This window comes from Dasypus novemcinctus, chromosome 5 (assembly GCF_030445035.2).
Source record: "Dasypus novemcinctus isolate mDasNov1 chromosome 5, mDasNov1.1.hap2, whole genome shotgun sequence".
NCBI classification, from domain to species: Eukaryota; Metazoa; Chordata; class Mammalia; order Cingulata; family Dasypodidae; genus Dasypus; species Dasypus novemcinctus.
Genome location: NC_080677.1, coordinates 159,863,366 through 159,890,342, shown reverse-complemented (window position 1 = coordinate 159,890,342; position 26,977 = coordinate 159,863,366). Strand labels below are relative to the sequence as shown.

The window sequence follows — 26,977 nt, the reverse complement described above, 5'->3', positions numbered from 1 at the left end:
AACCCGGGGATCTCTGAATCGATATGCAGAAAATATTTTAGAGTGGCAAGAAAACATAATGCCACTATTACCAGTTCAAAATACTTAACAGCTTTTAATGATGTGTACCTTGTGTCAAAGAGCGTAGGAAGTTTTTGAAGTTCTAAGCACTAACTTCATTTTTCAGGGTCCAGAAATGAATGTTTGCATAAAATCACATAATAATAATGAATTACTGTATGGAACTGAAACACAGAACATCAAACTTTAATAGGTTTATACGTGGAAAAGCTGACACTGGTAAAACATTTTTCTTTTGAATAAGTGAATAATTCACAATATTCTTTGACTATGCCTAAGTATTTAAAAAATTGTAGGGCTATTTTTATTCTTGTCATAGCATTTTCCTTTTTGAAAAACTTATAGGTTCATGTTTATGTTTTTCATGCTTCTTCCACCTTAAAATTACTATAATAATCCACATTACTTATTGGCAATATAAATGATTTTATGCTTTTCAATTACACCAATGTCATGTTCCAGTTGCTTCATTTCATTTTCCAGCTTCTGCTTGCGAATCTTCTTTGGGATGGAATCTATGAATACTGAGAGCGACTGGAACTCTTTGTGCACTTCTTCCCAGTTCTTTTTCAGTCCCTGTAAATGGGAAAGAAAACTGTAAGTACTAAAGTACACTGCAAAAATAAAGTAAGCTCTAAGTGGTAAATAAAACCATACTGGAAAAGAAGAACGTAAAAAGAAAAAGGAAACTGATGCAAACAATTAAAAAATGATATGGATTCATCAAGTGCTTGGCCACAGTTACAAAAGAAATACTGTACAGATGCCAAACTTCGTCCTTGATTGTGTGCTCAGCTCCCACTGGGAGTATTTATTTGCTCTGTTTTTCATGTTTCTCTACTTGTTTTTACCATCAAATACACATTTGCAGAGTTATGAGTAGTATGAAACCCAGCTCATAGCAAACGATTTGGTAAAAACAACTTGGAATTGATATCCCCAAGCAAAAACATTTTTAAACTTATAAAAGTTCTGCTAGTTTTATTTAGACTTTTCTTCCTAAACCATTCTCCTCATTCTACAACAAAGAGATCACATTGAAATAATTGAGTCTGACTTGCATGGCTGTATTTTCTTGTAGCTGGCAAAATGGGATTATACAAGATGCCAAAATTCAATTTTATGAGACATGATCTTTTGTATATTTTTAATATATTAGAGAGAATTCTTTCTCTATATAGTTGAGGAATCTATACTTCCCATTAATGCATTCTAGAAATCACAGAAATGTCATTAAATATAAAACATTTGTTAACTCAATGGTCTAGGAATGTTCTACATTCTCAGAAACAAAAAAAAAAAAAGCAAAATTAGATATCTTTTAGGAGGAATGAAGGTTATTTCCATCTCTGCAGAGGTACCATTTCTTATCGCAGTGCACAGTGCACATTGCCCAAAGGGTCTTAAACTAGTTAAATGTCTGCAACAAAATTTTATATAGTTACACTTCTTATAATTCATTATGTGTGCACAAATAATTTTATTATGCAAAAGTAGAAAGCAAAAATGTAAATGCAATTTAAAACATTGCTTTGAAAACAATGGTCCTTGAAAATCATGGTTGTACATTTCGGTTTAAGAGAGGGCTAGAAGTGTCTTACGTAATAATGTCTTCATAATAGGCTCTCCTAGTACACATTTAACCTTGTAGAAATATTTGGGAACAATAAAAAGACAATGATTTCTTTCCAGGCTTGGGTAAAAATGATCATAGAATAGGGTACACTGTATAGAATAGGTTGGTTGGGAAAAAAGGGCAACAAATTTGGACCCCTAGTTGAGTGGGATTATATCAAGGATTTGGGAAAAGTACAAGGAAGAGGCATCCAGGTTAAAACAAATTAAAAAGAGGTGGATAGATAAGTAAAATTGTGTCACATCATTCTTAGTAGTTTATGAGATGCATTGCCAAAAAGAAGTCTACAAAAGAATTCCATTTTTCCCTAGTCTTCCATTATGAAATGTAAAATAGGTTTCCGTGGTGCTCCACAGGGATGCCTGTTGCATAAAGGAAATCTATATATACGCTTTCAAACAGCAAAGGTTTCTCCTGGCTAGTTGGTTGATATTTTCATATTTCCTGTAGTCACAGCAACTATACTTATTCTCTGTATTCTCTTTTAAAGGATAGTTTGCTTTTATCTTCTCCTGTGTGAAATAATGTTTGGATCAAAGGCAACAACAGCTGGGGATGGAATTAAACGTAACTAATCTTTCATATTATGTTGAAATAACCACCTTGCTGTTTTTGAGATATTTTTTGGTTATTTCACTGAAATAAGTTTTATCCAAGGGCAAGGCAATTTCCCCTTATTTTTATTTCATAATTTTTCTCTTTCCTATTTTAATGCCAAATAATATTGTTTAATTTTGGAAAAATTCATATAGGAAGAAGCAGTCAAAAAAATCACTGAGCAAGCAGTGCTTCCCTTTTAGGTCAGTTGAGCTCCATGCCATCCCATCCATTCTCCCCTCTTGCCCTGCTCTGTGTCTTGGGGTGGCGCTGGGGGCCACTTGGCCACTGATGGGAAAAGACTTGGAGGTGCTGGTGGGAGGAGGGGAGGTTGCCTGTGTCTCCCCTGCTTTGGCACCGCTTGGACAGGAGTTCTGACTGCATCCCGAATCTACACTGCCTGTTGGGTGGCTCCTGCCTGCCCCAGCCCTGGCTGAGTCCTAGTAGCCCTGCTTCTTCCCCCTGCCCCATCCAGCCAGGCTGGTGGTGGACTCCCGCTGCCATCAGTCCGCGGCTGCCTTGGTGGTCCTGGTTGGCTCCCTCCACCCTATTTCACCTCGGCAGATTGTTCCTTCATTCCGTTCTCTTCAAAACCCCTGGCAGAGGGACCAAGGCAGCATCCCTGTTACCCATTGGGCATGTGTGGATAACTCAGTGGGGAAAACACCTGCCTGAGAGCTGGTAGATGTGGGCTTCAGTTCCCATTTAGCCACTTGGTAATTCTGTGACAAAGGGCCAATGCAAACCAAACTCCAAGTTCAATGACAGTAAGGGTCATTGTTTGTGTATTCCATTATCTGTATATACCAGATTTTATTTATCTATTCATCAGTAGCTGGACACTTGGGTGGCTTCCACCTTTTGGCAGTGTTAAATAATGCTGCTATGGATGGTCGTGTGCTAACATCTGTTGAGTCCCTGCTTTCAATTCTTTTGGGAATATACCTAGTAGTGGGATTGCCGGGTCATATGGTAGTTCTATACTTAGCTTTCTGAGGAACTGTGGAAGTGTATCCCACAGTAGCTGCAGCATTTCACATTGCCACCAGAAAAGAATGTGTTCCTGTTTCTCCATATCCTCTCTGACACTTGCTATTTTCCATTTTCCCATTCTAATGGATGTATCTCATGGTGGTTTTGATGTGCATTTCCTTGATAGCTAATGATATTAAGCAGCTTTTCATGTGCTTTCTGGTCATTTGTATATCTTTTTTAGAAAGATGTCTGTTCAAAACTTTTGCCCATTTTTAAAAATTGGGTTGTTTGACATTTTGTTGTGAAGTTGACAGATTTCTTTAAATACATTGGATATAAATCCTTTATTGGATATATGGTTTCCAAATATTTTCCCCCTTTGTCTAGGCCATCTTTTTACTCTCATGATAAAGTCCTTTGAGGCACAAAAGTTTTTAATTTGTTGAGGTGTCATTTACCTATTTTTCCTTTTGTTGTTTGTGCTTTGGGTGTAAAGTCTAAGAGACCATTGCCTAACATACGGTCCTGAAGAAGCTTCTCTACATTTTTTTCTAGGACTTTGATGGTTCTGGCTCTTATATTTAGATCTTTGATCCATTTTTAATTGATTTTTGTGTATAGGGTGTGAGGTAGAGTTTCTCCTCCTTTTTTTTTGCAAATGAAGATCTAGTACTCCCAGCATCATTTGTGGAAGAGACTATTCTTTTCCAATTGAGTGGTCTTTGCCACCTTGTCAAAAATGAGTTGGCGATAAATATGAGGGTTGATTTCTGAGCTCTCAATTTTATTCCCTTGGCCTATATGTCTGTCCTTGTGCCAGTACCATGCTGTTTTGATTACCGTGGCTTTGTAATAAGTTTTAAGAATGGGAAGTATGAGTCCTCCAACAACTTCTTTTTCAAGATGACTTTAGCTTTCTTGAAGATTTCTTTTCTCGTGTTATCTTTATCAGGCTTTGGTATGACAGTGATGTTGGCCTCAAAAAACGAGTTAGGGCGTGCTCCCTCCTCTTAAATTTTTTGGAAGAGTTGAGCAGAATTGGAGTTAAGTCTTCTTGGAATGCTTGGTAGAATTCCCCTGTGAAACCATCTGGTCCTGGGCTCTTCTTTGTTGGGAGGTTTTTGATTTCTGATTCAATCTCTTTGCTAGTAATTAGTTTGTTGAGATCTTCTACTTCTTTTTGAATCGATGTAGGTAGTTTGTGTGTTTCTAAAAATTTTCATTTCATCTAGGTTATCTAATTTATTGGCATATAGTCATTCATAGTATCCGCCTATAGTCCTTTTAATTTCAGTAGTTTTGATAGGAATGTTCCCCTTAGCATTTGTGATTTGCATTATTTGTATCCTTTCTTTTTTTTTGTCAGTCTAGCTAAATGTTTGTCATTTTTTTTTTTTTTTTTTAGGGAATTGAACCCAGGACCTGTTAGATGGGAAGCTGGCATTCAACCATTGAGCCACATGGGCTTCCCTGACTTGTTTTTGCTTGTTTGTTTGTTTGTTTGTTTTCTTTTTTAGGAGGCACTGGGGATCGAATCCAGGACTTCCCATGTGGAAAGCAGGTGCTCAACTACTTGAGCCACATCTGTCCCCCTGCCAATTTTATTGATCTTTTCAAAGAACCAACTTTTGGTTTTGTTGATTTTCTTTATTGTTGTTTTGCTTTCTATTTCATTTATCTCCATTCTAATCTTTGTAAAGTGTTGCTTTTCTCTTGCAGTTTTCAGAACTCCCTCTTGTCCTTTGCATTTGACAGTATAATAAATATATTACCGGGTATATTTTTCTTCACATTTATCCTGCTTGGTGTTCTCTGTGCTTCTTGAATAAGCATATTCACATCTTTTGTTAAGTTTGGGAAACTCTCTGTCATTATTTCTTTGACTATTCCTTCTGCCCCTTGCACTCTTTCTTCTCCTTCTGGGACTTCAATAATGCATATTTTGGGGTACTTGATGGTGTCCCATAGGTGGCTTGGGTTGTTTTCACCTCATATGTTTTTTTCATTCTGCATCTCAGCCTGAATCATTCCAATGTTTTATCTTCAAGCTCACTGATTCTTTCTTCTGCCAGCTCCAATCCGCTCTTGAAGCCCTCCTGGGCTTTTTTCATTTCAGTTATTGTGGTCTTCAAGTCCAGTAGTCCAGTTGGTCCTTTTTAAACTTTTTTCTCTTGACTTGTACTTAGTGTTCATTCACCATTTTCCTAATATCCTTTAAGTTCTTTCTTCTGTACTATCCTTCATCTCCTTGAGCATTTTTAAGTTAATTTTTTAAAAGGCTTTGTTTGGTATGTCCACATTCTTGCCTTCTTTGTTGTTATTTTCTGTATTTTTAGCCTCTTCCTTTAAATGGGCTGTCATTTCCTGTTTCTGTTTGTCTTGTACTTTTTGTTGCACACTGTGCATTTTAGTATTTTAAACTGTTCATTCTGGCATCATTTCTGTTTCTTGGTTTTGTAACCAGCTAGTGATAAGACAGAGGTTTACTTGGGCTTCAGCCCTCCAGTCAGGAAGGCAAATGCACTGTGCAGGGTTCTCCCTGTCTTTCTGGGCCTCTGTCTTATTCTGCTTGTTAGCTGTTTTGGAGTTCCCCTGTTTACAGGAGCTTGGTTGTTCCCTCTTTTCCCAGAAGGTAAACCTCTCTCCTGGGTATTTGAAGCCAGCAGGACTTTGTCCCAGACTTCTGCTTCTATAATTTTTTATACTCCTTTCGTTGTGTCAGGCTGCTTTTGCCTAGAAGGCAAATTCTGGGAGGTGAGTCACACCGGGGAGTACTTTCCCAAGTTAGTCTTTCCCAGCCAAAACAGGCCCATGAAGGTTGCACAGACGAGCTCCAAGGTGCCCTGTAGGAAGGGTGGTGAAAGCTTCTCTGACGGATCCTTGAGGCTGTGCTTTCCTGGCCTGCCCAGCAAATGCAGCCCTTAAGCAGCTAACTGCTCCCAGCAGCCTGGAGCAAGTGCTCCATCTTTAAATCTCCACCACCTCTGCCCCTGTCTGGGGTGGGGTTGAAACAATGGCTGCCTCTGCTTTTGTCCAGGGTGGGTTGAAACAATATCTGCCTTCAGGGCCTAAACCCACTGATCTAAATTCACTAATCCAAAGCCATGATCAGTGATCAGCATGACCACCCCTCTTCTTGGAGAAAAGGATTTTTATGTCCCTGTCATCAGCAGAGAGCCAAGGACTGGATTCCACCATGGCCTGTCATGAGAGTGGGGGTTGGGTGCTGGTAGCTACCACCCAGAGAGAGCAATTTACAGTTCTTTACCTTAATTTACTAGCTTCTTCTGCTCTTCTGCTGTACAGTGTTCCTCTGGCCTCTGGTGTTTGAAAAAACAGTTGCTTCAGACAGTTCCTGCCTGTTTAATAGCTGTTTTCATGAAAAGATTGAGTCTTGGTGCTCCCTACTCTGCCATTTTACCTGGAAGCCTCCTTCCCCTCTCTGTATTTCATACCCTTACCTGTAAAATGGGGGGCTTGGAATCATCAGGCTAGACTCCCCCCTCCAGGTACAAGGAGGTGGTTATTTCAGGAAGACTGAGCAGAATGTGGTCTCCTTGGGGCACCTGACCACATTGACCTAGAACTATATGCAGTTCTTCACCAGTGAAGGGAGCTGGTTCAGAACTTGTCAGGAATAGAGCTAGAGGGTTTATTGCTCCGGCAACTATACTCCCCAGGCAATAAGGCATCCAATGGAAGACGATTTGCTATGGTAGCATCAAAGGGTATGAAAAAAATTCTGTAGTGACCACGTGTGATGTTTAAGTTCATGTGTTAACTTGGCAAGGTTATGGTGTCCAGTTGTCCAGTCAAGCAAGCACTGCCTTGATTGTTACTGTAAGGACATTTCACAGATTTAAATCTTCAGCCAGTTGACTGCATCTATGGTTGGTTAGACTGACAATCAAGGAGATTGCTCTCAGCAGTGACAGAAGTCTCATCCAATCTGCTAAAGGCATTAAAGGAAGAACTGATAATTTCAGCAGTCGGAAGGGAGAATTTCCACCTCCACTTCAGCCAGTCAGCTTCTCCTGGGGAATTCATGGGAACATCCTGGGAATTCCTAAATTGCAGCCTGCCCTGATGAACTTGGACTTATGTGAGCCAATTCCTGTAATAAATCTCATAGTATTTAGATAGCATGTATGTATGTGTGTGTGTGTATCTCCTGTCAGTTCTGTTCCCAGGAGAACCTTGACTAACACACCACGTTAGGAGGTAAGGGCTGCCTCTACAGCTGAGAAAGTATAGGACAGAGTGGCCTTCCCATGTGAGGCGAGTCCTTCCTCTTTCTTCTAATCTTTAGCATCACTTAGATATAAGCACCTGAGTTTCACAAAAGCATGTGCACTTTCTGAAAATGGTAGAACGAGAGAGAGAGGATAGGCCAAAGACCAGACCCCTCCCTCTAATGAATGAAGGAACTGACTTAATCAGTAGAAATAGAACGAGTCATGCTCTGAGTTTTCGGTTACTGCAGAGCCTCTCTGGCAGCCAGTGCTCCCCGGAAGTGACCAGCCTGCCCGCCAGCCCCTCCCTCCTCCTTCCAGCACCCACACAGCAACTTGGCACCATGGCGACAGTGGACACAGCATTGGGCTTTGGGGACATGGTCTCCCCCCATAGGACCCTCCTGCTGGCTGTCTTCCTCCTCCTTCCTCTGCAGATGGGGGCCAACTAAAGACGTCTGTCTTCAGGGGTCCATGATGCCTCAGAACCTTATAAAACCTCGGGTCTGCACGTGTGTGCGCACATACGTTTATTTAAGTGCACATGTACATATCACCTCTCGTCAATTAGAAGACAACATTCCTGAGCACAAAATTTTTCCTTTTGCCTTTTTAAATTTCTGCCAGGCTTAATGTTGTATCCTATGTGAAATAGGCATTTGACAAATATTTACTGATGAAATATGATGGCGTTGATAAAATGTTAAGAATTTATTATTACATAGGACTCCAATTTCTAACAGGAATTATTAAGGTAAAAGAGGCTTTATTTCTGTTTTTAAAAGGTTACTGCAAATGACTTTGTTGAAAGTTCTTAAAATAAGAAAACAAAGGATAAAATACTATTTTTACCTTTACAAGAAGCAGCATAAACATAGAATCCTACAAGTAGATGCTTAATAAAGACTCTAAAGATAATGATGGAGCACAGCTGTGCTCACATCCCCCAATATTTTAAGTGCTTTAGATAAAAGTCTTGCATTAAAAGCTGAAATGTAAATATGTCTTAAAGTCTAGTTTATTCAAAATAAGGAAAATATATGTAAAATCTAACATCTGGTTATTCTAAAATTTGGGCATTTGGGTTATAGAAGAAAGAAAGGTCTAGGGACAGTTTTAATTATTCTAGAGCTCCATCTAGTGAAAACTAATTTATGGATATTATTTTTGAAATATTTAGGGACCTGGGGATGAAATAAAAATGCTATTTTTGCCTTGTCTGTGCATCTTTGTGGTAGGAGAAGGTGGGCTTCCTTATGACACTTCAGGAAGTTACAGAAGCTCAGCACTTTGGAAACAAAATGTCAGTCAAGGAATCCCTTCCCAGAGGAGTCAGATTTCTAAGCATAGTTTGTCATTTAATGAAAGGAGATTGTTTTCATTTTAAACTCAAAGAGCTGGCTTTAATAACAAGATGGATGGTGAAACTTTCTTTCAGAGATGTTCCAAAGAGTTACACAGCAATCTAAGTAACACCACTTACCTGCAGAACCGCCTCCCTTTCTTCATCGGAGAGTCTCTTCATTGCTGCTTTCTTAAGGTTTTCCTGGATATAATTATCATATTCTTCTTGGGCTTTCTTTATGTCCTCATTTCGCTTACATATATATTCAGGTGTGATACCATAATCCTGTAAGGATTTTTCAGACAAAAATAATCGGCATCCTGAATGCAATCTTATTTATGTGTATATACCAATCAATGGGGAAAAAATTAATGTTAAAGATTCACAACCCTTGCTCAAAACACTGTAAGTGGACAAAATTAGGTGGGTTTTGCCCATTGAGAACATGATGACTCTGGTCACTATTTTCCTTCTTATCATTGTGCAGGGCTTGCTCTGGACTGATCTATCAGCTCTTGTTTTACCCCCAATAATTGGTTCTTCTTTATTTCTTTTAGGTGCTTTGGCTTTTGCCTCAAAATACCTTGAATTTCCAAGCCCTCTTTTGCATGGTTGTGTTAAATAAAAGAAGACAAGTGGGGAAACGGACTTTGGCCCAGTGGTTAGGGCATCCGTCTACCACATGGGAGGTCTGCGGTTCAAACCCCGGGCCTCCTTGACCCATGTGGAGCTGGCCATGCGCAGTGCTGATGCACGCAAGGAGTGCCGTGCCACGCAAGGGTGTCCCCCGCGTGGGGGAGCCCCATGCGCAAGGAGTGCACCCGTGAGGAAAGCCGCCCAGTGTGAAAAGGAAGTGAGCCTGCCCAGGAATGGCGCCGCCCACACTTCCTGTGCTGCTGACAACAACGGAAGAGGACAAAGAAACAAGACGCAGCAAATAGACACCAAGAACAGACAACCAGGGGAGGGGGGGAAATTAAATAAATAAATAAATCTTTAAAAAAAAAAAAAAAAGAAGACAAGTGTTTCCGAGGCATTAAAAGATATCACGCATCTCAGCTTTACAAGAAATTGACTACATTCTCTAATGTCTAAAGAAATAGCACATTGTCCACTCTTCAAAAAATTATTTGAGAATGTACTTGGTGTTGGGTATTAAAGTGAATAAGAGAGGCAAAGTCTCTCTTCTCATGGCATCTGCGTTCTATTGGAAAGTTGAACTCACCAACCAGAATATAAAATATCTATCAGTTCCCGGAAGCATAATAAAGGACAGAATGAAGGAAGAGATGATGGGGGCTATTTTTAGATAAATAAGGGATGCCCTGTCTGAGGAAGCAGCAGCTGAGAAGTGTGGTATCATGGAAACTGTACATAGTCTTCTGATTCTTCCTCTCTGAGGCACTTGGTCGGACAACCTGTCTTGCTCCCCTTGAAGGAGGCCGTGACACACCTTGGCAGTGTGTGGGGAAGTGGGCTGTGCCGCTTCTGTGGGCGTGTTTTCTGCTACATGCTGAGCCATGTTTTCTGCTACAGCAAGTGACTGGTAACACGCCCTAAGGACCAGGGGACACTGAGCCATGTTCTCTGCTACACTGAGTGACTGGCAACCTTTTGGGCTGCAGTCAGGAAGAGAGGATGACAGAGGGCATGCAGCACAAGCAAACGAAAGTTTCTTGCTTTAAGTTATTGGACTTGGGTGGTTATTTGTTATGACAGCATAATCAATCTAGCCTACTCTAAAACGAGGGACAGAAACCCTAGATAAAAATGTGATCTGGAAAGCTGCACACACTGTGTAAATAAGCTAGGAGGGCCCAGTGTGCTGGTCAGTCAGTGAGTGGTAAAAGGTCCAGTCCCCTGCAGGCATCACGGATCCAACCTCCCATTACAGCTCAGCCCAAGAGCTGACTTCATAATGATGGCTCTGAGTCATCAATAACAGAGGAATTATATTTGGCAAACTGTTTGAGAAAGGGCACTGTGCAATATATTTTAGGAAAAAAACGATCTCACAGATCTTATGGAGCTCTGAAATATTCCCATATGTTGGGACATTGAGACATTAATGCATATTACTTATACTAATAATTGAATATATTACAATACCCATGCCTTACTGAACTTTTATTAGGTGCCAAGAATTATGTCAAGTACTTAATACTTTATGTCATTTCACCCTCACTATGACCCTGGGATAAAGCCAATGACTTATTAAAGCTCTCAGTGCTTCTTGGCATTAAGAATCTGAAATGTTTTACTACTATTGCTATAAACTCCACACAACCATCCCTGCTGGTTGGTTTCCACAACTTGTTTCTTATGGCCTAAATGGGCACAAGGCATTTTCTTTGGAACTAAAACATGAGATTCACTCTTTTTCTTTAAAAAAAAAATGGCACTGCCCTTAAAAGGATTTACCATCTTACTTACTGTCACAAATTTTAAAAATTTAACCATGAGAAGTGAAAAGTGGAATGAGTCTTCATGAGTCCTACTTGCTTTGTCAGCAACGCCAGGAGGACGACAGGCACACAGGAGAACGAGCAGGTGCAGGCATTCCAGCCTAGGAGCCTGCTCTCTCTGTGACGGATACTTGCAATTTTCTGTTCAAGGCAGTACGTTTACTGCAGTGGCCGGGCAAGCACAAGGCAACCAGGAGGAGGGCTGGGATTGCGTGGCAGCTGGCGGCATGATCGTGGAGAAAGTGTGGACTGCAACTGGCATCAAAGGGCCGGGAGAGTGAAAGCTCAGCTTTTCCCCACCCTGTGGGACGAGGAGGACGAGCAGCCTCCAGGACCAGGGAGCAGGAGCCTCGTGGAGAGCCTGATGCAGCCTCTTCCACAAGTGCTGCTGTGTCCTAGGTCCCTGCTCAGGCCTGCCAACGTGATTTTTACCTACTGAATGAGAAAGCTGCTCAGAGAGTAAGTCGCGGCCTCTGACAGCAGCTTTGGCATTCCTGTCTTGATGTTGAATGGTTTATTAGTCAGCCAAAGGGGTGCTGATGCAAAAGACCAGAAACTGGTTGGTTTTTATAAAGGGTATTTTTTGGGGGTAGGAGCTTACAGATACCAGGCCATAAAGCATAAGTTACTTCCCTCACCAAAGTCTATTTTCACATGTTGGAGCAAGATGGCTGCCAACATCTGCAAGGGTTCAGGCCTCCTGGGTTCCTCCCTTCCAGAGTCTTGCTTCTCTCTGGGTTCAAGGTTCCTCTCTTCCCAGGGCTTGCTTCTTCCTGGGCTCAGGGTTCCTCTCTTCCTGGGCTGGCTTCTCTTTCCTCTGTGAGCTAACTTTCCAGGGTTCCAGCTTAAGGCTTCAGCATCAAACTCCAACCTCAAAACTCCAACATCAAAAACCCTTAACTCTGTCCTTTGCCATGCCTGTTATCTGCGAGTCCCCACCCACCAAGGGGTGAGGACTGAATGCCCTACTGGCACAAGTGGTTTACCTGATTAAGGAATCAATATAATCTAATATGCCCAGAGGAAGAGATCGGTTTACAAACATAATCCAATATTTCTTTTTGGAGTTCATCAATAATATCAAACTGCTACAAATGGGATGGGTCCATGATTGGACAACCTTAATGCAAGACCCTCATACACTACTACTGCAATTTCTTTCTTCTTTTCTTCCCCCCTTCTCTTCTTCTTGCCATATCTTATTAATATTTATTATTATTCTTTAGGACTTTGCAGTCATATTTTACTAGGTGTGTTTCAAGCACTTTTAAGCTTGAAGTAGGGTTTGTAAAGTTTTCCTTGGTAAGCTTTTTTTCCCCTTAATTTTAAAGAACCTCTATATTTAAACTATTTAACCCCAACATTTATAATTTTCCCCAGTGACATTATTATATGCCTAACTGGTAAACACCTTTTTGGACAGAAATTAGGACACAATTTTCTTTAATATCCGAAAGGACTAGATTATTTTAAGGTACTTTCAAGGCCTGCTTTTCCTCTAACTAAAGCAAATATTCAAGTTGAAATAGGAATGGGAATTATTTTCTTCATTTCTCTCAATTTGCTGCAACCTAATAACTAAATCTTAGGATCTTCTGAAAAGTTTACAGTGCTAACTACTGTAAACCACTGCTTTTAATGATGTTTCCACCTCACCAAAAAGGAATATCTTTTAGAGAATGTTAGCCATAATTGTTAAATTTATTAATAAGTTCTCTGTACTTTCATTGCATTAGATTTGGATCAAACACAGTTTGCAGAGGAATGTAAACTGGCAATCTAGATCATTTGTCCAATGAGAGCACTGATAAGACAACATAGACACTCATTCTGAACACTGTACTTAGTATTTAAATTATCTGAACCCCAAGCCTCTCATTAATATATCACAAGGCTACCTTTTTATTGATGTACTTTGGAGCTAGTCCTGAAGCCTCAAGATCGTGCTTGTCTCCAGTTCTTTTGTCAACATAAATTGGTTTAGGCCTTTTAGCCACTCCCATAATGACATCGGCTGCATTTGTATTTATAAAATTTTTTCCACTCTGTATTCCCATGATTGGATGCTCAGTCCTCAGTGGCACGGGAGGCTTTTTGGGCTCATTCCGATCAAACTTTTTTTCTGTTGAATATAACATCTTCATGTTAATACTCAAATTATAAACCTTGCTACTCCATACTATTTACAGTATTGAGATAGTTTAGCACTAAAATATTTGTGTTTTACTAATAATACACTCAATAATTTAAGGTAAAAGCTAGCAATCATAAATGCAAACAAATTAAGTGCAACATAATCAATTAATACATTGAAGATAGTTGAGAACAGCATAATAATCTAAGGTAGAAGATAAATATCCCAAATCATATGGTAGCTAAACAATGTATTTTTTTACTGGTGATTGTGAAAATATTTTCTAATAAAGATTTCAACAAACATGTTCAGCTTTCTCATTTAAATAAATTTAAAGAAACACTAAAATTCATTTCTGAGAACTATTAATGTTACCGATAATTCCTTCTACCAAGGAAAATTACTATAAAATCACGAAGTAAATCCATCAAAATTGATGTATTAAAAGCCCAAGAACTTGGATGTTTTTTTACTAACAATATGCAAAGTATAAAAATAATGTAATACCTGTGCATCAAGAGGCGGCTTAAGAAATAAAATGTTACCCATACAGAGGAAGTTTCCTTATCACCCCTTACTGATTGCATCCTGCCTCCTAAAAATAACTCCTATCCAATATTTATCTTTTTTTAAAGATTTATTTCCCCCTTTCCCCCCGCCCCCCGCCCTGCTGTTTTTGCTGTTTGTGTCCATTTGCTGTGATCTTCTGTATCTGTTTCTTTTTTTGTCTTCTCTTCTCATCTTTCTCCCCTAGGATTCACCAGGATTTGATCTGATATGGAGAAAGTTTCCCTGTCAGCTGCGCCACCTCAGTTCCTGGTTTCTGCTGTGCTTCACCTTGGCTCTCCCTTTCGTCTCTCTTTTGTTGCATCGTCCTCGTGCTGCATGACTCACTGTGTGGGCACTGGCTCACATACGGGCACTTGGCTCACCATGCGGGCACTGGTTCGCTGCATAGGCACTGGCTGGCCACACAGGCACGCTTTCTCTTCTTTTTCACCAGGAGGCCCCAGGGATGGAACCCAGGCCCTCCCATATGGTAGGCAGAAGCCCTATCATTTGAGCCACATCCGCTTCCCTTATCTTCTATTTATTTCTCTGTATCACATTCTCTTTATTTTATTAATAGCCAGTGAAACTGTTTTTTTTTTTTTAACACGGCCTCTTCAACTTGGCTATTTTGACTAATCTGTTTTGATACAGCTGCATCAACCAAAATGCTAAATGCTAAAATGCAAAAATTGACAAGGCCTAACCAATCTTAACCCCATCACAATTACTAGAGACACTGATTTTATTCACTTCTGTATTATTTGAACTTTTTATGGGTTTACTTAACTTTTATTATCAGAAAAAAAAATATTCTTAAAAGTCTATGGACTGGGATAACTTCGATCATATAAAGGACTTTTAAAATATTCATTAATTTATTCAATATATTTTTGTTAAGCAATTATAATGTGCTCAGGTAATGTTCTAGGAACAGGAATACAACAGTGAACCAAAGAGACACATCCCTGTTCTCATGGAGTTTACATTATAGTGGGAAAAGAAAAGATACTAAGTAAATAAAAATATTTAATATGTAAAATATCAAGTATATATTTGGTTGAACCATATGATATCCTTTACTGTTTTGACCTACAAACATGGCACCCTCTTTCTATTTTACATATTACTAAGAAGGCTGTGAGTATTGTTAGAAATGGATAGAGGGAAACGGATTTGGCTTAACTGATAGAGCATCTGCCTACCACACAGGAGGTCCAGGGTTCAAACCCTGGGGCCTCCTGACCCGTGTGATGAGCTGGCCCACACGCAGTGCTGATGTGCACAAGGAGTGCTGTGTCACACAGGGGTATCCTCCGCATAGGGGAGCCTCATGCTCAAGGAGTGCACCCTGCAAGGAGAGCTGCCCTGTGTGAAAAAAGCACAGCCTGCCCAGGAGTGGCGCTGTATACACAGAGAGCTGACGCAGCAAAGTGATGCAATAAAGAGACACAGATTCCCAGTGCTGCTGACAAAAATGCAAGCAGACACAGAAGGGGGAAAAAAAGGCCAAATTATTAAAAAAAAAAAAAAAAAGAGAGAAAAGAAATGGATAGAAATCCTGGAGGAGAATGGAGCCTCCTATTGTAACCTAAATAGTGTCCTTTCATCTGGTACACCCAACCCACTAACGCTTGCTTCGTCAGTGTGCCTGAGAAACCAGAGGTAAAGCCTCGAGATGTTCACTTAGAAAATATTCAGCAGCCAAGTTTAATTATGAATGGAATGTACCAGCAAATGACTCCTGTAACTATGAAGGAATCTATAGCTTTTGAAACGATGAAAGGAAAGAAATTGTCAGAAAAAGAGGAAATGGTTTAGAAGAACTTAAGTAAGTAGAATAAAATTATAACTCTTGGTTTATGTGGTTGTCCACTGGATGGTACCTAAATCACACTCTCCCTTTCCCTTATTTATCTAAACACCAATTGGTACCTCATCCCAGGAGCAGGGGTTGGCAATGGGGTAAAGTTCAGAGAATTGGGTGAGAATGTCTATTTCACAAATTATTTGGTGGTAATGATAATCAAACTGAAAAGCAAATGGTTTATTTTCTTTACGCTGTATCAAAATGCAATATCAACACAGCTTTGAAATCATGCAGATGTGCTATCAATTGAATTTAGAGAAATGTTCATGTATTAAGTATTTTTGAGTGTCCAGCAAATTACTGTCTTCTTTAGGAGGAGGGGATAGGTTCAAAATGGTGGAATATTAAAAAAGAGATTGGCAGCAGCTTTGCCCTGTATTATCTTCAACTTTATCACATTGGACTGGATTTTTAAAGCTCTTGAACCCTCTGAATTTATTTACTTATTCTTAAGGCCAATCAAATTTTGTTTTATTTTGCCTTACAATGTTTCTAAGAGAGAGAGAAGCTTTTCCCCTTTCTTCTTATTTGATTCATAGGATTTACATTGTTTGGTAGTTGTTACATAGCAAGCTTAACTCTTCGAGGATACAAGAGGGCCCCAGGCACATCATTGGTAATAATGCACTGAAGGCATCTCATTCTATATTAGGATTTTCCAGTGTTCTCAAGAGGTTGGGAGTGACAAAAGACCAGACCCCACTAGAATAAAATACAAAAGAGACTTCCAAAGACAAACATCTCCAAACTGAGCATGAATGTTGTATTTTCAGGCTTGCTTTTCCCATCTCTCTTCATAATGTCCTCAACCTTTGTTATGGAATGTGGGTTATGAGAGCTAAAATGGTACTATAGGTTGAAGTAGTTTCACTTTGTCAAAATGTACATTTCTAGTTGGGTTTAAGATGTTGCATTATTTCCTTGATGCAAGCAGAGAGAAAAAGGCCAACTCTTTTTTAAAGATATAGACTCATCTGTCTCTTCTCCAGATTACCCTAAGCCACGAGGAACTCATGGTAATTAAGGGAGTAAGCTGCTTCCATGAACAGATCCCTTTTCATCCACTCTCCATTTTCATGATAACCTTCTTTGCTGATATCCATATACTCTACTATCAGGACTGACTACATACATTTTCCCAGGGGAAAATAAAAATGCAGGAATCTTAGGTAAAAAATTATTAAGAATTTCAAGACAGCAAAAGAAGAGGATTAAACCAAGCATGGGGTCTTTCTAACCCCAGGACCCTTTATGACTTGAACAGGTCACTCGCCCTGGAAGCCAGCTTGGTCCACCACTCATCCATGAATTCTCCTCCTTTGCATCGAACTCATCCACAGTCTTAATGGGCTTAGAGATCTGCAAGAGTGAAAGCCCACACTCAAGCCACAAGTTACACCAGGTAGTTGCTTCACCAACTTATAGTAACTGTTGTGTTTTTCTTTATCTCTTACCAGACAGCGTTTTGATGCAGGTTGCCCATTAATCGGAGATTGCCTCTGGGATGTAGAACTCTTTATTATGATTATTGATCGCAAGAGAAGTCACATATCTAACAAGAAGTGAGATGGTAAGGTAAGTGGTGCTGCAGGTAGGACTTTACTGGAAAGTCCAAGATGAAGTTCAAGATGTTTGGACCATCAAAATGATAGTCTATTTAGGGGGGCATTTTATTACTTCCCTGCTCTTTTTCTACACATTCTCTACTTGTGCATTCTCTTAAGTCACCTAAATTTTGCTTAATGTGAGGTAAAGTTGCTATCACTTGTGCACATTTAATATCCAGAGGCAATAAAATAAGTTTAGTTAAATTACCTGATAACATTTCTAATACCAAAAAAAAAGGCAGCAGAAAAAGAAAACCTACTGGGTGGTAGGGTCTTTTCCTTTGAATGTTTCTTTAGAAAATCCTTTGGAGAAGGTAATTCAAGTTTTGCCGGTCCCATAGTTTTCATTGCAGTTTTAACTTTTTGCATGTCATCTTTCACAGATGTCTTAAAAACTGATACGTACCTAAAATAAAATTTAAAAGTTGTACCATTTATATGTTTAGTACAAATTTTTCAAAGTTTTTAAAAAGGTTAATATTTGTATTATGTATGTCTATATTCATATGGGGAAGAATAACCATAAAGTACAATTATTTGAGACTCCCATCAGGTTTAGGCAAGCTAAAGGGAAGTTCTCTCTTAATGAAGAGGTCCTGGGGTAAAGTAGTTCATAGTGTGTCCTTATTATCTTTTGAGCTTCTGTAGAATTGGTAGTGATGTCTCTCTCTCATTCCTGACATTTTAAATTTGTGTCTTTTCTCTTTTACCCCTGACCAAAGTAGCTAGGGATTTTTAATCTTCTCAAAGAACCAATATTTCTCTGATTTTCTCTAATGTTCATATGTTTTCCATTTCACTGACTTCTACTCTGATCTTCATTATTAATTCTCTTTTCTTTGGGTTTAATTTGCTTTTCTTTACTTAAATTTTTAGTTGCTTAAGGCACAAGATTAGATTTTTGATTGTAAACCTTTATAATTCTCTAATTTAGGTGTTGAAAGCTATAAAATTCTCTCTAAACAATGTTTTAGGGTAATCCCATAAATTTTGACATGCCATGCTTTCATTTACATTCATCTCAAAATAAACTATCTTTTTAAATCCCTTCTGATAAATTCTTTGACTTACAGGGTATTTCTAGATGTGTTTTGACTAGTTTCCAACTATTTGAGGATTTTTTTGATATCTTTTAAATTAATTTATAATTGATTTCCATTGTATTTAGAGAATATACTTTCAATGAGTTTAATCCTTTAAAATTTTTCAATACTTGTTTTATGGAACAAAGCATGATCTACCTTGGTAAATGTTCTATACACATTTGAAAAGAAAGTATATTCTGCTGTTGGCTGGATTGTTCTATAAATGAAACTAGATCAGTTTAGCTGATAGTATTTTTAAATGTTCTATATCCTTATTGATTTTCTGTCTACTTTTTCTATTAATTATTAAAAGAGAGATGTTGAAATCTCTGACTCAACTTGGATTTGTCCATTTCTTCTTTCACGTCTATCCGTCTTTGCTTTATATATTTTGAAATTTTGTTAACAGGTGCACAGCATTTATCTTTTGAGCACTATCTTTTTGAGAAACTGACCCCTTCATAATTATCAAATAACTTTCTTTATCCCTTTTAATATTATGCACTGTTTTATTAATTTATTAATACTCTGTTTTATATTAATATAATCACTCCATAACTCCTTTGATTTCTGGTAGCATAATCTGTTTCTACCTTTGCATTTTACTTCTCTGTGTATTTTTGAAATGGGTTTCTTTTAGACAGCATAGAACTTTTATATAATCTAACAATTTCTTTCATTTGGTATGTTTAGATCATTCATATTTGATTTTATTTTTAAGATATGTTTAAATTTGCCATCTTGTATCTGTTTTCAACATATCCTCTTGTTCATTCTTCTTTTTATTCTGTACTTGTTTTCTCTGTGTGTGTGTGTGTGTGTGTGTGTAAAACTTAGGGTTTAGAGTATACATGTTTAATGCACCACAGTCTATTTTCAAGTAACAATATACCACTTCACATATGGTATAAGAACATCACAAAAGAATACTTACACCTATACCCACCTTTGTCCTAGTGTTGTAATATATTTTACTTCATGTGTTATAAAACCCACAGTTCATTGTTATTACTTTCCCTTTAAATAGTCAATTATACTCTAAAGAGATGTGAAAAGTAAGAAAAAACATACCCATATATTTACCATTTCTAGTGCTCTTCATTCTGTTGGGTAAATCCAATTTTCCAACTGGTACCATTTTTCTTATGCATTAAGGGCTTTCTTTAACCTTGGGCTGCATTGTTTTGGAGCAGAAATTTGCTTTGCCTCTTTCTGTATCAGGCTCCTTTAAAGAATTTTCTCTTCATTATTGGTTTTAAAATTTTTGTACCTTGGTATAGTTTTCTTCATTTTTTTTTCTGTTTGGGATTCATTGTCAAGTCTTGAATTTGTGGAATGGAGATTTCCTTAAATTTGACAGATTTTTGGCTATTATTCAAATATTTCTTCTGTTTCCCCATCTCTCTCTTCTCCTTCTGGGATTCTAATTACACTTAAGTTAGGCTGCTTGATGTTGTCCCACAGTTCACCAATTCTGTTTGTTTGCCTTTAAAATCTTTTTTCTCTCTTTTAAAAGTCTTTTTCCCTCTTTAATTTTGGATTTCTCTATTGCTTTCTTCAAACTCACCTATATTTTCTTCTCTAGTGTCTTGGCTGCTGTTAATTCCATTCAGTATATTATTTTTCATTTTAGACATGGTATTTTTAATATCCAGAAGTTTATTTGGGTTTTTATTTTTCTTTCATTTCTCTCCATATTTTGTTCTTGTTTTCCTCTTTTTTTTTTTAACACATGAAGAATATTTTAAATTGCTATTTAAAAATATATAGTAGCCTTTAGTTTAGTTCTAATTTGGCCACACTATTGAGGCAATACACTTCTGAATGCACTACTAAATGCTATGTGTGTTGGGAGGTGTTTCTACTCTGATGGAACAACACAACCAATACTTGGCTCTGCTGCTTTCTGCTGGTTATTTCCCTGGCCCTTGTAGTTTCGTCACACACAAGGGCTGATGACTTCTCAATCAAAAACTTGAGGAGGATCCTCTTGTAGCTCTCTAGAGCACTCTCCCTATATACTCAGTTCTCTCCTTTCTGGGGCTCTGCACCATGAATTCTACCTGCTCTGGCCTCCCAAAACTCTGAACTCTGTTCCCTGTGTATTAGTCAGCCAAAGGGGTGCTGATGCAAAATACCAGAAATCGGTTGGTTTATAAAGGGTATTTATTTGGTGTAGGAGCTTACAGATACCAGGCCATAAAGCATAAGTTACTCCCCTCACCAAAGTCTTTTGACATGTGTTGGAGCAAGATGGCTGCCAAAGTCTTCCAGGGTTCAGACTTCCTGGGTTCCTCTCTCTCCAGGGTTTGCTTCTCTTTGGGTTCAGGGTTCCTCTCTTCCTGGGGCTTGCTTCTCTTTCCTCACAACCAAGCTCCTCTGTGTGCTTACTTCCTGGGGCTACAGCTCAAGACTCCAGCATCGAGGCTCCAGCATCAAAACTCCAACATCAAAGCCTGAACTTCAAAACTCCAACACTTTCCTTTGCCATGTCTTTTATCTGTGAGTCCCCACCCACTAAGGGACGGAGACTCAACACCCTACTGATGTGGCCCAATCAAAGCCCTAATCATAATTTAATTAAGTAAAAATGAAACTTCAGACAGACCAGTTTACAAACATAATCCAGTATCTATTTTTGGAATTCATTACTATATCAAACTGCTACACCTTGATTCATGGAGATTGTGAGGTTTTGTTTTAATCCCCCCTCTCTGAACCCTGATCTTAAAATTCTCCCAAGGGAGTTACATTGAAGTAATCATAGGGCTCACCTCATTTGTTCCCCTTCTGCTAAGGATGGATTCCCTATGCTGCCTGTTCTCTGAAAACCTTTCTTTCATATATATTTTTTCTGGTGTTTCAGTTGTTTAAGGTGAAAAGGTAAATCTCAACCTTGGTTAGAATCAGAACTTCAGCTATACTACTGTTAATAACTCATCTCTTCTTCCTTATGTAGATAAATTTGTCTAGAGAAACATTTCATTGTTTTTACTTTTAGGAGCATTTCCTCGATTTTTAACTCAATGGCTGGGCATCGATTATGTATGGTCCAAACTGAATGAGCACATTAGTTACCTCCAGGAAACTGCACTCAATTAAAATCTGTGTTTTAAAATTCTTATGGAAGACATGGTCTCTTAATTAATAAGTTCATTTCTTTTGGTGTAGAATGGGTGTGTACAGTCCCACCTCTTTTTAATTTGCAGTCTTATTGTGATTCAATACATTTCTTTTGGTGAGCTGAAAGCTACCCAAGTATTTCTGAAACCAAGTTATACATTCCATTCTATATGTATACTTCTTATTTTTCCAAATTATTATAAAAGTTAAGATTAAAAATGGATAAAATTTAGGTTCCCTCCATCTGATATACTTTCCTGACCTACAAAAAACAGATTTTCCACACATTATCCTGACAACTAATTTTAAGGAATATTGCTGGCATTTTTTTCTTCTCTCAACACTTTAATGAATATGCGAAATGCCAGAGAGGTATGCTAACAATTTTTACCACAATGTTATATCTATAAAATCTAAATGAGAGCCAATAAACCACAATGAACAAATATTAAACTGGTAAATGCATATGGAAGCTACAATTCTCTCTGCTGACAAAAAATGCCCTTTGGGAATTTCCTTCTCCCCATCCACCAGTCTGAAGGAGAATAAAAAGCCTCCTTGAATTATTCTTCCACTACTCAAGTTTCTCAGGCCTTCGATTTTTCTATGTTCTTCAGGTGATTCTATTCACTATAACACATTTTTAGGTGTGTGCTTGCTTTTCCTGGTGATTTTGAGATCTCCTATATGGACAGTGAGATCTAGGTCAAGAATGTGTGTGTACATACAGATAGGTAGATTTTATATTATATATATGATTATATATCTAAGATCATTTATCAGGAACGTGTTTATATATGATTACATATCAATAATGTATGCATATATGAGATTATATATAATAATTATAGATAACTTGCTATTTCATTATAATTATAAGATTATATTAATAATTGAGGAAATTAGCAAGAGAAGAATATTTGGGTAAAAAATAATACCAGTGATGAAGATAAGTGTTATAATTGCAGAAGACTGCAAAGACTGCCTGGCCAGCTGAACAATATGAACAACAGTTTCCAAGAGTAATCATAAAATTCTGAGACCATATATTACAGCAATGGGAATTTTAGCATGAAATTTCATAATGCTAAAAACGAAGACTTTGGAATAATCTGGACATTATTTGAAAGTATGTTCATTTAAAAGAGCTACTGCTTTCCCCAACTGAATTCTGGCTCTAATTAGTCAGCAAAGTAGATGAGACAAGTGACTCAGGTGAACATGCCATCTGAAGAGTTTACAATAGTCAAGGAAGAGACTGCTGAGCAAATTCACATACATAACCCGACTTTAAACAAGGAGATGTTACAAAGATTTCAGAAAACATAGGTATAATAGTATGGAAATGGAATAAAATGGAAGGTAGTCCAAGAAGAACGGGAAACTCCAAAAATGAAATCCTGACTATATGTCACAATTAACCCCAGGGAAAAACAGAAAGGCATTTAAAAAACTAGTGGGGGCTTACAGCATTACATATTCTCATTTTCCAAAAGGATACATCCAGAAACTATACTGGTGAGCCTGATGTCACGTTCTACAAGAGTTTTATGAATCTTTAATAAGTTCGTAGTGAAGCAATGATTGCATGAGCCCATTTGGAGTTTCAGCTCAAAGTATATGAACATCACTTTAAAAAAAATAAGGTTATTAGATCCATTAGATCAGGGAAATAACTTAGACATAGTAATGTGTGTCTTGATGTTAGCAAAGCCTCTTATTAAATTCTTGGTGATAAGGAAGAGAAATATGAACTGGTTGATGGATCCTTCTGGGTGGCTGACTAAACACTCAAAGAAGTATTGCTCCCAGCCTAGAGGGAGATGTTTAGTAGCCCACTGAAGTTCAAAGTACTTCCCTTGTTAAATGATAGATGGAGATACAAAAAATGATAAATGGAGATACAAAAAACATACTTATTATATTTGCAAATGGAAAAGATGCTTAAAAGAATGTATGAAGGACTCAAAATTCCAAACTATTTCCAAAGATTAATGATAAATTGAGATAAAAGAGAATCAGTTACACAGTTACATAATTGGAGAGACCAACCAATAGTCATAATTCATGCAGGAATTTCAATGAGCCAACAGTGGGACATGATGTAAAAATGCTAATGGAAACTTAAGTATTATTAATAAAAGTGTTATGTGTCCATGAAAGGAGATATAAGAAAAGAAGTCACTGATTTCCATGGGCTATTCAGACTGTATCAGGAATTTTGCCTTTAACAAAAGGGAAAGAGGGAAACAGACTTACTTGGCCCAATGGTTAGGGCGTCCGTCTGCCACATGGGAGGTCCGCGGTTCAGACCCCGGGCCTCCTTGATTCGTGTGGAGCTGGTGCTGATGCGCGCAAGGAGTGCCCTGCCACGCAGAGGTGTCCTCCGCGTGGGGTAGCCCCACGCACAAGGAGTGCGCCTGTAGGGAGAGCCGCCCAGCGCCAAAGAAAGTGCAGCCTGCCCAGGAATGGCGCCGCCCACACTTCCCGTGCTGCTGACGAAAACAGAAGCGGACAAAGAAACAAGACGCAGCAAATAGACACAGAGAACAGACAATGGGGGTGGGGGTGGGGGTGGGGATGAATTAAATAAATAAATCTTTAAAAAATAACCAAAAGGGAAAGAGAGAATCACCTGTAATTTAGAGATATTAAATTACAGAGCCATCAATAGAAAGGTAGCATATTTGGTGAAGATATTAGAAACCACCTCATGCATAGTAACTCAGATTTTGAAAATTAAAACATGGCTTTCCATTGACTTTAAGACTTCAGCTTTTAACCCCAGGTCATAGCTCAACTGCAGGAAAGTGCTCTTTCCCCCACTTTAATCACGAGGATCCATCTTTTAAGTTCTTGCATTTAGTATCTGCATCTCATTAGGGTTTTGAATATCTTGTTTTGTTAATGAACACTTTAGTTTTTATATTTCGATTTCCCAAGGAGACTGTAACCTCGGAAGTATGGCAGATCACAGTGGAGTCAGTTGTTGGTTTCCCCAAGGAACCCTCCTTTCTGTGAAAGCTGGACAACTGTCTTGCCAGTGCTGCAAAAGAAAGCTATTGTGAGCTTCCCTGGAGCTGTGTTTATATCACTGGGTGATGCAAATAGATCTTGTAGCTCAATATGCTTTTTTGGTGTGTTTAATTCTTACTCTTACTAAGGATATTGGGTCAGGACAAGTTTGTGTTAGTATGGCAAGAAAGAACTGATTACATGTTTTACAGTGCTTTTTTTAAAAATTTAAATAAGCAGTTCGTATGCATGCCATCTTGCCAAATTAAACCCCCCCCCAATGGGTTCTCTTCAGGCCGTCTTCCATGCTGCCATAATGGTGGGCATGAGTGTCCTAGCCATGCTAAACAATGCTGAGAGAAGAGGCAAATGCTAGGTTCTTATCAGACCATGCTCCAAAGTCATTATCCAGTTTCTAACTATGATGATTACACTGGTGAATTTGAAACCATTGATGATCACAGAGTTGGGAAAATTGTTATGAACTTCACAGGCAGGTTATACAACTGTGGTATGATGAGTCCCAACTTTGATGTGCAACTCAAAGAGCTAGAAAAATTGCAGAACAATCTGCTCCTGTTCCATCAGTTTGTTTTCATTGCACTGACAACCTCAGCTGGTATCATGACCACAAGGAAGTAAGACTAAAACACACGGAAGGGAAAAGCCTGGGACTCTTTTTCAAGGGATGTAATAAGAACAAAATGCCTAAATGGGGGTATGGTCATGTGGGGACACAACTGCCAACTCAGAAACTAGTTAAAAAAATTTTCAAGGTCCCAAAACAAATTAGTTGCAAGTCTGTTTTTTTTTTTCAGCTCAGCACTTTCAATGACTTGCATAAGGAAAAGGAGAAAGGTAAAAGACAGCAAGCACTTAAAGTCCTATGAGGAATGTGATTTTCTCTACTATCTATCTCATTTTCTCCCCACAGATTTAAGTAAGTCTAAGAAGTCCCCACACAGGAGAGTAAAAGAGTGTTTACTTTTTGGTTACCTATTTGAGATAACTTAAGGGGTCATATTAACTCAAGTCTATGTATTTTTGTCTCTATCCACTCTTCCTTCCATCCATTAGATCTGAAAAAGACCTCAGAGATTATCTAGTCCATCTACTATTCCCCCCATCTACTTTTTCTGATTAAAAAAAAAAACGGAGACTCAGAAACAAATGGGAATTTATATTTGACAATAACGTTGGAGGAAAATATCCCTTTAGAAGGGGAGCAAAGTGCAGTTAGGAGTATAACACTAAACTTCTGAAACCAAATATCAAGTATCTTAAAAACAGGATAATAAAATTGTGATGTGATCTTTTCAACAGCAAAATGAAATTTCACAATATGTTTACCACATACACACCACATCAGGTACGAACAATTAGCAAGATTACAGGACAATTACATACCGTATTAACAGGAGGCTAAGACTAACATGATAAAATAGCCATCTTACAGCACCAGACCACCCACTCTGTGAATTGTGAGACACTAAATACTTTAGATTTTACTATCTTTTCTCTTTTAGAGAGTTATCATCCACAGCCACCTCACCGAGACAATACTTTTTATTCCTTTTTAAAAGTCATATAATGTGTGCTTATTTAACCTTGAGGTTGAAAAACTATTCCCATTATTTCAAGTGGTGATCTTTGCTTATCCACATACCTAGGAGGCTGGGGAGGCTCCTTGAAGTCACTGGGTATGAGGTTATAAATGCTCTCTGAGGAGCACGTTGGATCCATGGTCACCAAATGACTCCTTAAAAACTACTATCTTCAACTTTTTTCTCACTGTACCGATGTCTCGTCTCTTTCTTCACTCCTTCCCTTTCCTTTCCTACTCCCTTCTGAAAGAACTCTGGTTTCTCTCCTTCACGTAATTCCTCTTTGATCCCTTTTTAAGCTGCCCTCTCTTGGGAAGAAAAGAACATAGCCTTTCTATTCCTCTTGGGATGCTTAGCTTTGTTGACAGTGCGGTTGCCGTGGAAACAGTTACTAGGCGACGGGGCGCTGGACCGCAGCGCAGGCAACCAGGTTTCTTTTCTTCCCTTTCTGCAGTGCCTTCCTCTGCCTGAGAAGCTTAAAATGTGGAAGCCACTGTTGGGGATAGCGGGGTGGAGAAGACCGTCCCCCTAAAAAGTTTGCTCTTTTCTGCCGCTTCCTATTTGGAAAGAAAGAAACATTTCTGTTAAAGTTGCTCAGCTTGGCGTAAGCATCTCTCAAGACTGCTTTTCTACGCATGCCCCAATCCCGGTGGGGGCGGGCCGAGCGGCTGAGACCACGC

General features: G+C 38.6%; 1 protein-coding gene across 1 annotated transcript; it reads right to left on the bottom strand.

The window, feature by feature from the left end:
- Positions 1–219: 219 nt before the first annotated feature.
- On the bottom strand, positions 220–26,945 carry ENKUR (enkurin, TRPC channel interacting protein). Its single transcript, XM_004450189.5, has 5 exons — positions 26,360–26,945; positions 17,731–17,876; positions 13,209–13,432; positions 8,984–9,130; positions 220–636 (listed from the first exon to the last, which is right to left on the bottom strand). Exons 1-5 carry the CDS (start codon positions 26,434–26,436, stop codon positions 463–465), a joined length of 768 nt encoding a protein of 255 aa, XP_004450246.2. The 5' UTR covers positions 26,437–26,945; the 3' UTR covers positions 220–462.
- Positions 26,946–26,977: the final 32 nt, after the last annotated feature.